At 41.3% G+C, this 14828-nt stretch overlaps 1 protein-coding gene across 1 annotated transcript in view; it reads left to right on the top strand.

Annotated features, from left to right (window-relative positions):
* THSD7A (thrombospondin type 1 domain containing 7A) overlaps positions 1–14828 on the top strand; it is a 308918-nt gene that overhangs the window by 147342 nt on the left and 146748 nt on the right. The window contains 2 exon segments of the mRNA XM_074270637.1: positions 3865–4113; positions 6992–7173. Coding sequence (XP_074126738.1) covers positions 3865–4113; positions 6992–7173 — 431 coding nt within the window.

Here is a 14828-nt window from a genome sequence, read left to right as displayed (position 1 = left end):
AGAACTCTTTCAGGTGATTCTACTAGGATGATAGAATTTATTTTATAGATGCTTGACAGAAGCTTGAGCTCAGAGGGTAGATAAATGACTTGTCCACGGCCACCCAGCCCATAAGTATTTGAGTCAGAATTCAAGCTGAAATCTCTCGATTCCAAGTCCATCAGTCGTCCTAGAACATTGCCCATTTCTCACATGCTGATGGCCATGACCCTGACCTCAGCAGGGTATCATCAGGCTATGACTAGCCAAAGGTTATAAAATGTATAATAAATTCGGAACTAATTAAGTTCCAAAACTTTAGGGATATAAGATGCACAAAGGGAAACATGAAAAGAGCATTAAAATGTTGAAGGATCTACATGTCCAGAAATGTTTATGGCAGCTCTTTTTGTGGGAGCAAAAAATTGGAAATTGGGAGTATGTCCACCATTTAGAGAACAGCTAAATAAATTGTGGTATATGGTTATAATGAAATGCTCTTGTTCTATAAGAATTAAGGAACAGGCAGATTTCAGAAAAACCTTAAGAAGACCTAAATTAACTTATGTCAAGCAAATGGAACAGAACCAGGAGAATACACAGTAGCTGTGTGATGATCAACTTGGATAGACGTAACTCTTCTCAGCAATTCCATGAGTTAAAAAACTCCAAAAAACTTAGGATGGAAAATGCTATCCACATTCAGAAAAAGAACTATGGAGTCTGAATGCAGATAGAAAAACACTATTTTCACTTTGGATTTTTTTTCCTTCTTGGGATTTTTCCCTTTTTTTCGAATTCTTCTTTCATGAGATGACTAATGTCAAAATATGTTTAATATGATTGTACACATATAATCTATATCAGATTGCTTACCATCTTAGGGAAGGGGGAGAGGGGAAGAAGACAAAATCGAAACTCAAAATCTTATAAGAAGTGAATGTTGAAAATGATTTCTGCATGTAATTGGGAAAAATCAAGGGAAAAAATGAATAACAGTTTGACAACCTAGTTTGGAGATAAAGAGTTTTACAGATTAGAAACCACACACTCAGGCCATATATCCTGCTGATAACAAAACTGGCCCAAATATGAACTGAATAATCTATTATCCCATCTCTAATTTGTCTAGACTCTTGGATTCACTTTATCTGTCTTTATTTCATAAACCTGCAAATCAGCAATCATGACTTATCTTTATAGCTAGTTTTATGCCTGTCTTGCTATTAATAATCAATAGTGGCTTCACTGAAATAGAGCTCAGGCCCTGTGGAGACAGAATCACTTTAAAATTAAATTTTATTTTTTTCTATTATAAAATATTTACATTTTTTTCTCTCACCCCACTCCCTGCTGGAGAGAAGAAAAAGAAAGTCTTCTAGTAAATATGCATTGTCAAGCAAAATGAATCCCCATAGCGACCATGTCCAAAATTCTACATATTATCCATTAGAAGTGGAGTAATGTGTATTATCATTGATTTTCTGCAAGCATAGTTAGTAACAAGCATTTATGAAGCACTTTAAGTTTTGCAAAGCACTGACGTAGACACCAGAAAGTAATTTGCCCATGATCACCCAGCTAGTAAGGCTGGATTGGAACTCAGGTCTTCCTGACTCCAGGCCCAGCTCTCTAGCCACTGGATCACTCCATAGCCTGGTTCTTCTCATTTTATTCCTCAACAGCTTCTATGTTTTCCCACATTTCTCTGAAATTTTTTTCTTGCATCAGTGCTTATATCATGATCTTATTCTATTACATTTATGTACTATAATTTGTTCACTCATTCTTCAATTAATGGGCACTGCCTTAAGTTTTCAGTTCTTTACCTCTGCAAAAAGAGCTGCTATAAATCTTAATATAAACTAGTCCTTTTCCTCTTTCTATCTCTTTAATATACTTATAAATCTTTGTTTGAAAATATCCCTCCTTCTGAATTGATGACCAAAGAGGAACTAGAGAACATTATGAAATGAAAAAAAGGAAAACTCTGATTAAATTAAGTTAAATTTGCACAAACAAAACCAGTGCAGCCAAGATTAGAAGGGAAGCAGAAAGCTGGGGGGTGGGGGTGGAATTTTACAGCTAATATTTCTAATAAAGACCTCATTTCTAAAATATAAAAGAACTGAGTCAAATTTATAAGAATAAAAGTCATTCTCCAATTGATAAATAATCAAAGTGTATCATCAGACAATTTTCAGATGAAGAAATTAAAGCCATCTATAATCATATGAAAAAATGCTCTAACTCACTATGGATTAGAAAAATGCAAATTAAAACTCTGAAGTACCACTTCATGCTTCTCAGATTGACTAAGACAGAAGGAAAAAATAATGATAAACGTTGGAGGGGATGAAGGGAAAACTGGGACACTAATGCATTGTTGGGGGAGTTATGAAGTGACTTGCCCAAGGCCATATTGGCAATAAGTCTCAGATTATGATCCGATTTTTCTGGAGAGCCATTTGAAAGTATGGTCAAAGGGCTATAAGCAGAATGTCCTTTGACCCAGCAATGCCACTACTGGGTGTGAATCCCAAAGAAATCATAAAGGAGGGGAAAGGACCCCCATGTACAAAAATGTTTGTAGCGGCTCTTTTAGTGGTGGCAAAGAATTGAAAAATGAGTGAATGTCTATCAGTTGGGGAATGGAAATAATGGTATATTATTGTTCCATAAAAATGATGAACAGGCTGATTTTAGAAAGGTCTGGAGAGATTTTTCAGTGGTCCTCAAACTTTTTAAATAGGGGGTCAGTTCACTGTCCCTCAGACTGTTGGAAGACCAGACTATAGTAAAAACAAAAACTCACACTCTGTCTCTGCCCCTCAGTCCATTTGCCATAATCTGGCAGGCTGCATAAGCTCCTCAGCGGGCTGCATCTGGCCCACAGGCTGTAGTTTGAGAACCCCTGAACATGAACTGATACTGAGTGAAATAAGTAGAACCAAGAAAACATGTACACAACAACAGTAAGACTGGACAATGATCAACTATCAGTGGTTCAGTGATCCAAGGCAATGCTGATAAACTTTAGAGAGTTTGAGGGGATGATGGAGTCAGGTGAGTGTGAGTGTGTGTGTGTGTGTGTTTGTGTGTGTGTGCTTGTGTGTGTGTGTGTGTGTGTGCTTGTGTGTGTATGAAGTTGTGCCATGTTTGAGGTTGGGAGAGACTTTGGTACATTTGCCAGAGCTGGACTTACAAAAATATATACGAAGAAGCTAAAGAGAAGGGGAATTATTGAGGGAACAATTTCCCAAAGGTTATGTGATTGGGGTCCAAGCGGCAAAATTGGACTTTGTGAGAACAGCTACCTCCTCAAAAGAAACTGGAATAATTGAGGAGAGAATGAGAGATGATAGGGAAGGGGGAGGAATAAATATCCATACTGGTCTTATTATGTATGTCGCTATATTTTACAAATACCATCTCATTTGATCTTCATAACAACTCTACATCATAAGCTCTATCATTTTCCCAATTTATGATGGAAAAACTAAGGCCCAAAAAAGTGAAGCTACTTGCTCAGAATCACACAACTCATAAGACTCTAAGGCTGGATTTTTAACTCAGGTCTTCCTGTACTCTACCTCCTGTACTGCCAGTTCCCTTCTTGTTTCCAACAAATTTTGAAAAACACTTTATATATAATGATACTCCCCACTTAGTTCCATCTCATCGTACTTTTGGATCTCAGCGTGATGTCTCCTATCTGCCACACACCACGAAGGGACTTGCCCAGAGCTTTGAAACCAGTACCAGTTTTCTGAGTTGTGCATCTTAGGAAAAACATGTTTCCCAGGGAAGGCCAGCTCCTTGATAATGGCTATGGCCATTCACATTCATTTGTGGCTTCTAATGACCCTTCATGTTCTCTTACAGCCTTTGCCAACAAGACAAGCTGCCCATCACCTTCCAGTCCTGTGTGCTCACCAAGGAGTGCCAGGTGTCCGAGTGGTCTGAATGGAGCCCCTGCTCCAAGACCTGCTATGATATATCATCCCCTAAAGGGAATCGCGTCCGGACACGGACCATCCAACAGTTTCCCGTTGGCAGTGACGAGGACTGCCCTGTCCTGGAAGAGATTGAGCCTTGCCTGACCCAAGGAGAAGGGATGGCACCGTGTGCTACGTAAGTAAATAGCCAACAATTGGAGAGCCTTCTCCATCCAGCAATGGAACAATGCTTAGAGAGAACTAGATTTTGGAAGTAAAGCCTTGCTTGTTTGAACAGTTAACCTCCTGGAGGGAGAAATGGGTGGATATTTGTTCTTATAGAAACTTCTCCATCTTCTGCACGTCTATTTCATGACAAAGACTGTTTTAGAGAACAAGGGCAATCATACTAGTCGCTCTGGTGTCTGACACTTTCCCTACAACTACTACCTGAGGGAAGGAGCGTCAGTAATGTGATCCCCATTGCACAGGAGGAGAAAGAGAGGAACCAACTGCTCCAGGTCACCACCATGTGAGGAATACAGCCAGGCCCTTCTCTTAGCTCTCTCCTAATTTATAATTCTAAGTTTCTTCCACTGTATTCAACTGTCTCAAGATGCAAGTAGCCAGGGCTACTTCTGCTGTGACTAGGTATGAGCAGCAGCTCTTTTTCAGTTGTTTCCAAGAAGCCATAAGGTTCTCTCAGCTCTACATATTGAGCTTTATCTATACAAAGAATTTTACATATATCATCTCTTTTGGTCCTTCCAACAAGTCTGTACAGGAGATATTTCAGGCATATAATTTTTCGATAGAAGAAAGAGGGTGCAGGGAGGTTCCACAATGTCTCCTTCGTCACAGCTCATCAGTATCAGAGTCAGGAGTTTAACCAAAGTGTACCTGACTCAAAATCTGACATTCATTCTATTCTATGATTACCATCCCCTTATTTCCTGCATGAACTGGGCTGAGCCACTTAGCTTCTCTGGCCCCAGGTTTCCTCATGAGCAAAATAGGCTGCTAGATTGGATGGACTCTGAGCCCCTGAGCTTTCATTTTCTCTGATCTGTGGAAGGATGTTTATGATGAATGATTCTGCTCAATCATTTAAGCATTTACTAAGCACTGACCAAGGATGTACTCAATCATTAATAAGCACCAACGCTGTGCCAGAAGTGCCAAAGACAAAAGTGGAAAAATACCCATCTTCAAGGAGTTTGTATCCTAAGAAGGGAAACATCATGCACATATAGATATATTCAAAATAGACACAAGGCACTTTTGGGTGTTCCTGGGGGGCCCTCAGGGTTGAGCTTCCTGTCAGACACCAGTACCAATCGCATCTTAATTGTTGAATTGGACTTCAGAGCAGCAGTACAGATATTGGTGAGGTTGGGTGGTCTCTGAAAGGGACATATCCGGCTCACTCATGGCTGTTAGTAGAGTGGATTTATCGCCAGGGTAGCAGGACAAGTCCAACTCCCAGAGGCAGCCCTGGTCAGCCATGCTCTTGGAATTATGACTCACATCCTAGATTCCTGCTGTTACAGTGATACTGGACCACAGATGACCAGAATGAACCAGGACCGCTAGTGGGATATGGTTCTCTATTCCATTCCAATGGGTCACCATTCCCCTTAGGTACTGAAAGCTTCATACCCTTATTATTGATAACCATAAATCCTCCAGGCCTGATTGGGAATTTTCTTCTGTCCAGTACATACAAGGGTAGGGGAAGAGGGAATGGGAAACCCTTAAGGCACGACCTTATTGCTGGGTATCCTGGAGCACATAATCAAAAATGCTCGTCTGGCACTTGAGTGCCTGGTAATAACTGTTCCCTTCAGCCTCCTTTCACTCTTGGTTATTTTTGTTTTGAACAGAAGGATCTCGAGCTCGGCTCATTAAGAAAACGGAGATTTGTTTGCATTTTTTTACCTTGCTATCTTGACCAACACCTTCCCAAGCTGATGCCCCACCCCCTGCAGCTTCCCTGTTGCCAGCTTCCTAGAGCTGAGATGGGAAACTCCTGGAGAATGTTTGGGGAGAACTCAGACCTGTGGCTCTGAAAAACCAAAGCTTGGTTTTGTGGAGTGAAGACAGCTTAGACTGCCAAGGCCTTCCAGAGCACAGGAGACAGGGAGGGAGACAGGGAGGGAGACAGCATACCTACGAAACCCTGCCTCCTTCTGACCTCAGAGAAACACAGATGTGACACTTAAGCCATCCCCACTCCAAACTTGAATCTGATTTAAAAGGCTCATCAGGCTACATAAGCTATTTTCTTTGGGCCCTGTAATATCATTTTTCTTGGAGGAGGAGAAATATCACAACTTCCCATCTCTGGCAGCATCCGAGATGGCTCCCTGGGGAGCTCATGAAAGCCTGTGCTTCTGCAGGGCTAGTGACAAGGCCTTCCCTCCACAAGCTCAGGGTCTCGGGGCCCCCTGCTTATGAGCTCCCGACTCAAAACCTGCCGGCTCCTCCTCCTTCGCCAGCTCTCAACAATGACGCCTATGTGCTGCTGAACAGTCGGCTCGTTCTTGGCAAAATTTCCTTTTGTTAAGTTGTCACAATTCACTCCCCACACGTAATTATAATTTTTCTCATATATAGAGGAGCCACTTCAAGGATCCTCATTAAATGGATAATGAAGCCTGCTTTTTTAACCTTGAATGGTTACCAGTTGTTTTGATGAATATGATCTTTTCACTTTGACCATTTCTTCTGCATGCTTGCTTAAAATCAGTGTCAAGAAGGGACAAACCTGACAAATGTCAGATTTCAAGTTCTCATGCAACCGCGCTAGTTTCCTTGCCATCAAGTATTAATATGAGCTTTACAGATTGGCATTATCTTGGGGTTTTACTAAATTTGACCCTTGTTATTGTAGACTTGAAGATGGAGAGGAGAGAGAGAGGAAGAAATGATTTGAGATTCAAATGTACTCTGTGTTTTATCTAAGTAAAGTTCAGTTGGGATTGGAAAACATTTGACTAAAACTTCCTAACAAACAAGGGGTCAATGTTGAGGACTCCCACTGATTCTTCCTCTTGCTATTTGCTGTGATTTAGGTATGGCTGGAGAACTACAGAGTGGACCGAGTGTCGAGTTGACCCGTTACTCAGCCAACAAGATAAAAGACGAGGAAATCAGACTGCCCTTTGTGGAGGAGGAATCCAAACCCGAGAGGTCTACTGTGTGCAAACCAATGAGAACCTCCTCTCTTATTTGAACACACTCAAGGAAAAAGAAGGTAAATCCCCTGTCTCCTAATCCTCTTTTCTCCTGGATTTTTTCATTCAGTCTTCCTGGTCCACACTGCTCAGGATGGCAAGAGCGATCTGGACATGGCCTGTCTGACCATTGCCATCACAGCATAATGAATATGTTCGTGTTTTCTGAGGAAGAAAGAGGTTCCCTCAGATCTAGGTATTCACTCAATCAAAATATACCAACAATTTGGCTTATAACTTTTTCTAATGGAAATGGTTTTCTTATTACCAACCTAACTGTTGGATTAAATTAAATTAAAGTGAAATTCCTTTAAGGGTACTGAAGGCAATGCACTGACATATTTTGTTAAAATAGAAAGAGATCTTCGGTTTCTACCAATATGCTCTCAGAGATGGAATAAATGGCCAGAAGTACCAATGTTCCAGCAGGTCCTAGCACCCTCAAAATACCCCAAGTGCAAACTGTCAGCAAGTTACCATGTCTATCCAACTGGTCTTAGCTTGAGTAGCCCCATCACCAAGTGAGAGGCAAGGGAAGCATTTTCCATCCACAGCAACTCACAAAAACCATCATATAAATTGTATTGCTGGTGATCTAGGAGGTGAGGGGATGACCTAAATTGAGGAAAGCAATTAGTCAATTAACAAGCATTTCTTAAACATCCACTGTATGTTATATACTATGCTAGGTGTTGGATATACAAAGACTTAACTTAAATGATCCTTGACTCTTCAGTGTAATCTAGGGAGACAATATGTGTGTATTTAGGGCTGTCTTATGTATAAATGTGCATGTGTGTTTGTGTGAGAGAGACAGAGATACAGAGACAGAGAGAATCCCTAATCTGTACAAAATAAATATAAGTAATTCTTGGGGAAGCAAAGCAGATGCAAGTAGTTGGGAGAAATAGAGTAGGGTTCAAGTAGGAGTTGATGTCCGAGCTAAATCTTGGAGGAGTCTAGGGATCCCAAGAAAAAGTGGTGAGGAAGGAGTGAACATCAGCCATAGAGGCTATCCATTACAAAGGCAAAGAGATAGAAAGTGGGATGTTCTGCCTGAGGAACAGAGAAAGGCTAGTCAAGTTGGCCTACTGACTATGTAATAAGGTTGGAAACATAGTTTAAATCCTTAAATATGTTGAAGTAAATAAATATTATAAGATATTAGAAATATGACCTTTTTTTTCTGTTCCAAGTGATACTTAGATGATCTCTAAGCCTATAGTTTCTTATATGATTGAAGAATAATCATAAATCATATTTTTTCTTTAGATTCTCAGCAAAGATATAACCTTGGTTTCCTTCTACTCTGCATTTATCTTGTATTCATCTATTTGCATGTGTTATAGCCTCCATTAGAATGCAAGTTTCTTGAAGGTAGAAGTTGCCATTTTTGTCTTCCTAGCATTTATCAGTCTGACACAAACTAGATGTTGAACAAACCCTATGGGTTGAGTGGGCCAGCCCCTCCTATGAGATAAGTCATAGATACCCTTTATACCAAGAATTCTTAACTTTAGAAGAAGGTATGCCCTGGACCCCTCTGTTAGTCTAGTAGCCAGTGGCCATGTGGGCTTCTGAGAACTGTGATTTTAAATGCATAACGTGAAACACATAGAATTATTAAGGAAGTCAATTATATTGAAATACACTTCTCAAAATAATTTTTTAAAACCATGTTTATAGATCCAGCTTAAGATTCTTTACTCCATATCCAGGCTATATAAACTTTCATTGCTAAAAATGATACCCATCCCTTGATAGCCAAACTTTTTGTGAGCCATATCTCTCCAATCTTTGATCATGAGTCCTTGAACTCGTGATCTTGGCTTGGTCTGAATTCAAAGGTCTTCCAGATGGTATAAATTGTCACATCTTCTGGCTAAGTCAGACTTATTTCCAAGCCATGCTGCAGCAGCAGATTGCTACTGCACTGGAACTTTATATAAAGAGAAAAGTCTCAAGTGAAATTATATATACTTTTAAAGTCAAGTATAAGCCTTCAAATATAATTATAGAAAAAATAAAATTCATTATCCATAAGTGTGGAGGATCAACTATCTTTCCATTGGTCAATAAAACTCAAGTTCAATTTTTGGCAACTTAATTAATGAAAGAAGCACTAACTCAGTGCCTACTGTTTACAAAACATTACGTTTAATGCTGAGGACTCAAAGTTGCAAAGGACAAATCTTTATCCCATTTTTATGATCTAAATTATGATTTAAATAGATATTCCATAGACAGTGGAACATTTCTCTTTGTGACTCAGAGATCCAGATCCCAGAGTAGATATAAACCTTGGCTTCCTTTTTAGCTCCTTACAATGTCAAGAAAACTGACAAGGAGCAAGACAGCTGTGCAGAGAGCACGTATGACAAGTAACTATCTAGAAGTGTGTGAGCAGGAATCATTAAGAGCATCTGTGGTCTGTGTTGACTCCCAGATCTAAGAGTAGCAGATGAGATTATAAATCATCTTAGTTCTCCTGTATTCTAAGTGCTTTTTTCACTTCCCAGGAAGCCAGATTCCTCTTTCTCTTGAGAAATTCTCAGAGGAGGTCTTGAACTCAGTCATAAAAGCCCTGTGGTAATTTCTATATTGGAGGACGGTTCCAGAGATGCTAGATTGAACTTCTTAAAGGAAATGGAGAAAATAGTGAATTTGATGTGAAGGTTACTGGAATGGAAAAGCCCACTGTCTCTCCATTTTTGGTTCTGATTTAGGGGTATTGTCAGCTTGGAGAATGGGATATAAATCAGTTATCAAAAATAGCCATGCAGTCACAAAGATATCTCACAATCTAAGGTGAAAGTGAGTAAAAATCACTGTATGAAATCATCAAAACTGGACTAACTATAGGTTCTGATATTCCATATGGATTTTGCCAGATAGGTCCTAACCCTTGCTTTCTTTTTCATGCTGAGAAGAGTTGCCCTTGTGGAAAAGAAAAAATGAGAGAAGACTCTCTTTGGAAAAGTTGTTAAAACAACTTTCCCCCCATTCTGCATGACTGATATATCAATTATATCTTCACATTGTGTCACAAGATCTTTAGGAAGTCTTACCAGAGATAGACCTTTCATTCTCTTTTCCATTTACTCACTTCCTAATGCCATTTACAAACTCAGAGTCTAATCTGGTTGACATATGATTTTATGAATTGAAATATTACTAAGTACACAAACTGGTGTCATGTTGTTATTGCAAAAATTTAATTGGGGCATGTCTGACAAGTTCCATAGGCAAGTTTTTGAGATAGTTAAATTCATATCAAGAATAGAATTGGTCAACCAAGCTACTCTTAAAGTTTTTGTGATTGGTCCAATGTTGGACATTTCTGCCAAGTGCTTTAAGTGCCAAGAGCTAGCATTTATGGTTTTATTAGATCCTTATAACCATCCTGCAGGATAGATGCCATTATTATCCCCATTTCACAGATGAAGGAGCTAAAACTGAGATGGATTAAGCAACTGGCCTGAATTTGAACTCGGGTCTTCTGGACTTTATATACAATGGTCCTACTAAATCTGACACATATTTCACAGAAATTTTTGCTGTTTTATGAGAGGTTTTTTGTGCTTTAGGGAAAATCTACCAATATTTATGCTTGTAAAAATTCCACTTAGAATTTCCCAGTAGAAAGGCACTGTAATATCCATGTACATGGTATAATCCCTAATGTACAAATCACTGGGGAATCTGCACCTCCAAGTGGGCAGAAGTGGACAGAAAGTACTAAAGATGGGCTGAGCATGAATGCTTAAGTGAAAATAAAATTAGACATTTTAAAAGTAGTCACCAGCAGAAGCAATATCCTTGTCCATTAGAACAGAAACCCCTTCAGGGCAGCGACTGACTTTTACTGTTTATATTTATGGTCTTAGCCTTAGACCCATGCCTGGCAGGTAGTAAGATGCTGATCCCAAAGGCTATTTGAAGGGAGAGAATGGAAGCAAGCACATAGAGGAGGGCTCTAAAGAAACACGGCCTTCCTTAAAGGGCCTTTTAAAGTAACCTTGGTTTTAGTCAGTATTTTTAAGTGATTAGCAGTGCCCTAGATATATTTGCTGGGTGACCAGATGGGCCCTGAAGTCAGGCTCATCTCTCGAATTCAAATCCAGCCCCAGACCCTCACTAGCTGTGTGATTCTGGTCAAGTCACTTCACCCTGTTTGTCTCAGTTTCCTCCTCTTAAAATGAGTTGGAGAAGGAAATGTCAAACCATTTCAAGATCTTTGCCAAGAAAATCCCCCGTAGGGGTCACAAAGATTCAGATGTGACAAAGAACAAGAAGAGTAAAAGATGTTTATAAGTGAGTAGTCAGACTATGGCAGAGATGGCATCATGTCTGGATTTTGTTTGTGAGTCAGCAGTTTCCCAAACCCAAGCCCTTAGCTCACTGCACCTTCAAGCCTCAGGCTTCCTTAGGGTCACAAAGGGGATCTCTGACCATCTGTGCCCTAGGGCAGCATACAGCCCAGCCATTTCAGCCCAAATCCTGCCCAGGAAATAGAAATGGATGCCTTGTGTGTACAGGGGCTTGCACTGCCCTCCCCTCCCCAGACTTTCCCAGTGCAGACATGGGCAACGCCCCTCCTGGTGCATGCCCACAGCAGCCAGTCAGCCAGGGATACTGCGCTTCTGGCGCCCCAGCTGGGTCTGCAGGGCACTATCCCGGATGTTTGCTATTCTCCCTGAGTCACTGAGCCTTAGCAGAAGCGTACTGACACAGCAAGATGCAGGCAGCAGCACTAGCAGCAGGAAGATGGCTCCCACTGCAGCTGCCAGCTCCTTATAACGCGCCTGCCCTGGCAGCCTTTCCAAGCCAGCTTCAGGTGAGCAAATGAGAGACCCTTCTGCTAGGGAGCTGAAGGCTGGCATTCCCTCTCTAGAGAGGAGCTGGTCAGAACCCTGGACAGCTCCCGGCTCCATCTGATGCCTTCTAGGGCCCTGGAGGTAGGAGCACGCACCTTGGGCCTGGGCTTTTGTGAAATTGGTGCTTGGCAAATTATATCAGAAAGAGGTGGCGCTCTGAGCAGGGTCCTCCGAGCTGGTTAAAAGTAACTTGACTCGGGCTGCATGAATAGGACAAGGCTCTTCTGAGAGCTCCGGATGAAGGGGGGAAAGCCTAGCTCCTGCAGCTCCAGGGGAGATTTCCCTCTGATGCAGGTACAAAAAGGCTCTGGGGCATTTAAAGAATGCCCCAAAGACAGATGAGGAGGAGAAGACCTTAGTGCTTCTGTGTAGCATGAGGAAGAAGCCCTCCAAAGGAGCCATTTCCCCCCACACACACTCAGAAGAATGTGGCAACAAGGGAAGTTGGGAAGGGGGTGAGGTTGTAAAATAATGTGTATCAGCAGAGGAGAAGGGGTACTGCTACTGCTTCCCCGGTACTTGGAAAAGCAGGGGCTACATGGGAGCAAGGGTACCTCCATTAATGAAGGGCATCCATTGGTCATTGTCCACACCGTTGCCTTTTCTGTGTAGATGTCACCTGTTTTGCCTTTTCCCCAAGCCCTTTTGCACACACATCTTTGCTTATGCTGCTATTTCCCTATTATTTCAGAAAGTCAGTCTCAGAGTCGGTCGAAGGCTAGTGCTGCACCCCTCCTATCCATCACTTTTGAAATCACAGGTAGGTGGGGCTATTCTGTTTGATATTTCCATCAGAATTATGTATCAATGAGACAGGCCAGGGAGAGACCTGCAGAGGTCCAGAGCCCATTTCTCTGCCTCAAAGCTTAAACCATTCTAGAAAGACACATTTATACCCTCTTTCTAAGAAGTCACCTCATGTTTCTCACTAAATGGTACAAGCCCTTGATAGTTTTATAATTTTTCCATTGGAGACCTTTATTCCTAAAATTAAACCATCAAAAAAAATGCCTTAAAAGATATTAACATACTGACAAATTAAAATGTGTAAGCAGAACAGATATTATAAACAAGGTGCCATATGGGTATAATGCTGCCTTCCTAGAGCAATTATAACTATATGTATTTATTTATTAAGTTCTTGCTCTTTGAAAGGTAGCCACACTAGATGCTATACTGGTGATCGGTAAATGAATAAAACCTAGCATTTGCCTTCAAGGAGTGAGGTGGGAAGAGTCCATGAGACTCACACAAAAATTGCTATGATGAGAGTTAAGAGTATGAAAAGTTAAGTACTGGGAAATTTGGGAAGATACCATTAAGGAAGATGTCATAAAAATCTGATCTAATGACCTGATCTAATGACTAAAGGAAGGGAAGGATTGGGATACACAGAAGTTTGTGACTGGGGGCAAAGGGGATAATTAGGTAGCCTAAGAAAAGTGAAGGAAGCAAGAGAGAGCATGGGGTGATAAGGGAGTACTAAGTAATTCACGCAGGGTGTGTGTGGGGGAGAATGTCAAAAACATGAAGAGGAATCATGCAAAGTCAAGTTAGCAAAGATGGTTCAGAGTCTCCACAGCTGACCAAGAGAGGCTGTCCTAAGCCTACGTGGAGATGAGGAGGGGCAAGAGGGGAAGAACAAATCGGGCAATCTTGGAATCTGGCTTTCCCAGAAGCAAGCATCCAGCTCTGGCTTTTGGTTTACGTGACCAGAGTTAGAAAGAACCCTCTACATTTGGAAGGACCCTTTGAGGAAGGTTCTATAAGTTCATACCTGCACCTCATTTTACAGATGAGAGCACAAGGGGGTGCAGTGACCTGCCCGAGATGCCACAGGTTGTAAAATGCAAAGCTAGGCTATGAACACAGTTCTACGCCACCTTGTTGCCTAACAAATGTGGAACAAGTTCAACCAATTCAGTCCCTATATGGTTGAAACTGATTGACTTTGGTCAAAATAAAGGATTAAGACCCAAATTCTGTACAGTACCGTGTGGGTCTAGGTTCTATCTCTGCTTTCCACAGGGAATTTAGAACAAAAACAAGGTAGGGACCCTCTACCTTGGGGGGATCTCTAGTCTGTGACTAGAAGACCATGGATCCTGAAGGTGATCTCAATCCCAACAACTAGAGACACATTTAGAACCCTGGAACCTCTAAGATTGTAGCTGTATACATCTGTCCTGGACTAGGAATATGAATAGCCATTTATGGGAATCCTGCTGGTGGGGAGCTCCTGAGGAGATGAAGGACCCGTCAGCCATTGTCAGAGCACAGCTAATCACGTACAATCTCAGCTCTACCAGTTGAGAGTTGGAACATGCACCTTAAAGCAAATAAAGTCCTGCAAGTAGCACCCAACCTGATGCCCTGCTAGGAGGAGGTGCTGCTAACCTTGGAGCAGAGTGGAAAGAAACTTCCTGTATTGATATAAAAAATATTTTTTTTCTTCCTAGTTTAACCCCTCACTTCATTTTAGCTACCTGGGTTTTGATGAAGAAATATCCATGTTCACTCTTTGTGGGAAAGAGCATGGGACAATGGGAAGAACCTGGGGTTTTCAGGTCACTATTTGGGACTCAGATTCAAATCCTATCTGTGTGACCCTGGGTGGGTCTGTTTTTAAGCTCTGGACTGTTTCTTTATCTGTAAAATGATGGGGTTGGAGTAGAGGATTGTTAGGTATCAAATCCCCTTCACAAATAAGACAAGAGAGATGCAAGGACCAGACCAAAGTGACACAGCCAGGAACGTGAAAAGCCTAGCAACTAAATTGGTGACCTTTGCCTCTTCAT

This window comes from Sminthopsis crassicaudata, chromosome 5 (genome assembly GCF_048593235.1).
Source record: "Sminthopsis crassicaudata isolate SCR6 chromosome 5, ASM4859323v1, whole genome shotgun sequence".
NCBI classification, from domain to species: domain Eukaryota; kingdom Metazoa; phylum Chordata; class Mammalia; order Dasyuromorphia; family Dasyuridae; genus Sminthopsis; species Sminthopsis crassicaudata.
The sequence above is the reverse complement of the archived record's forward strand: the minus strand, read 5'-3'. Positions and strand labels throughout refer to the sequence as shown.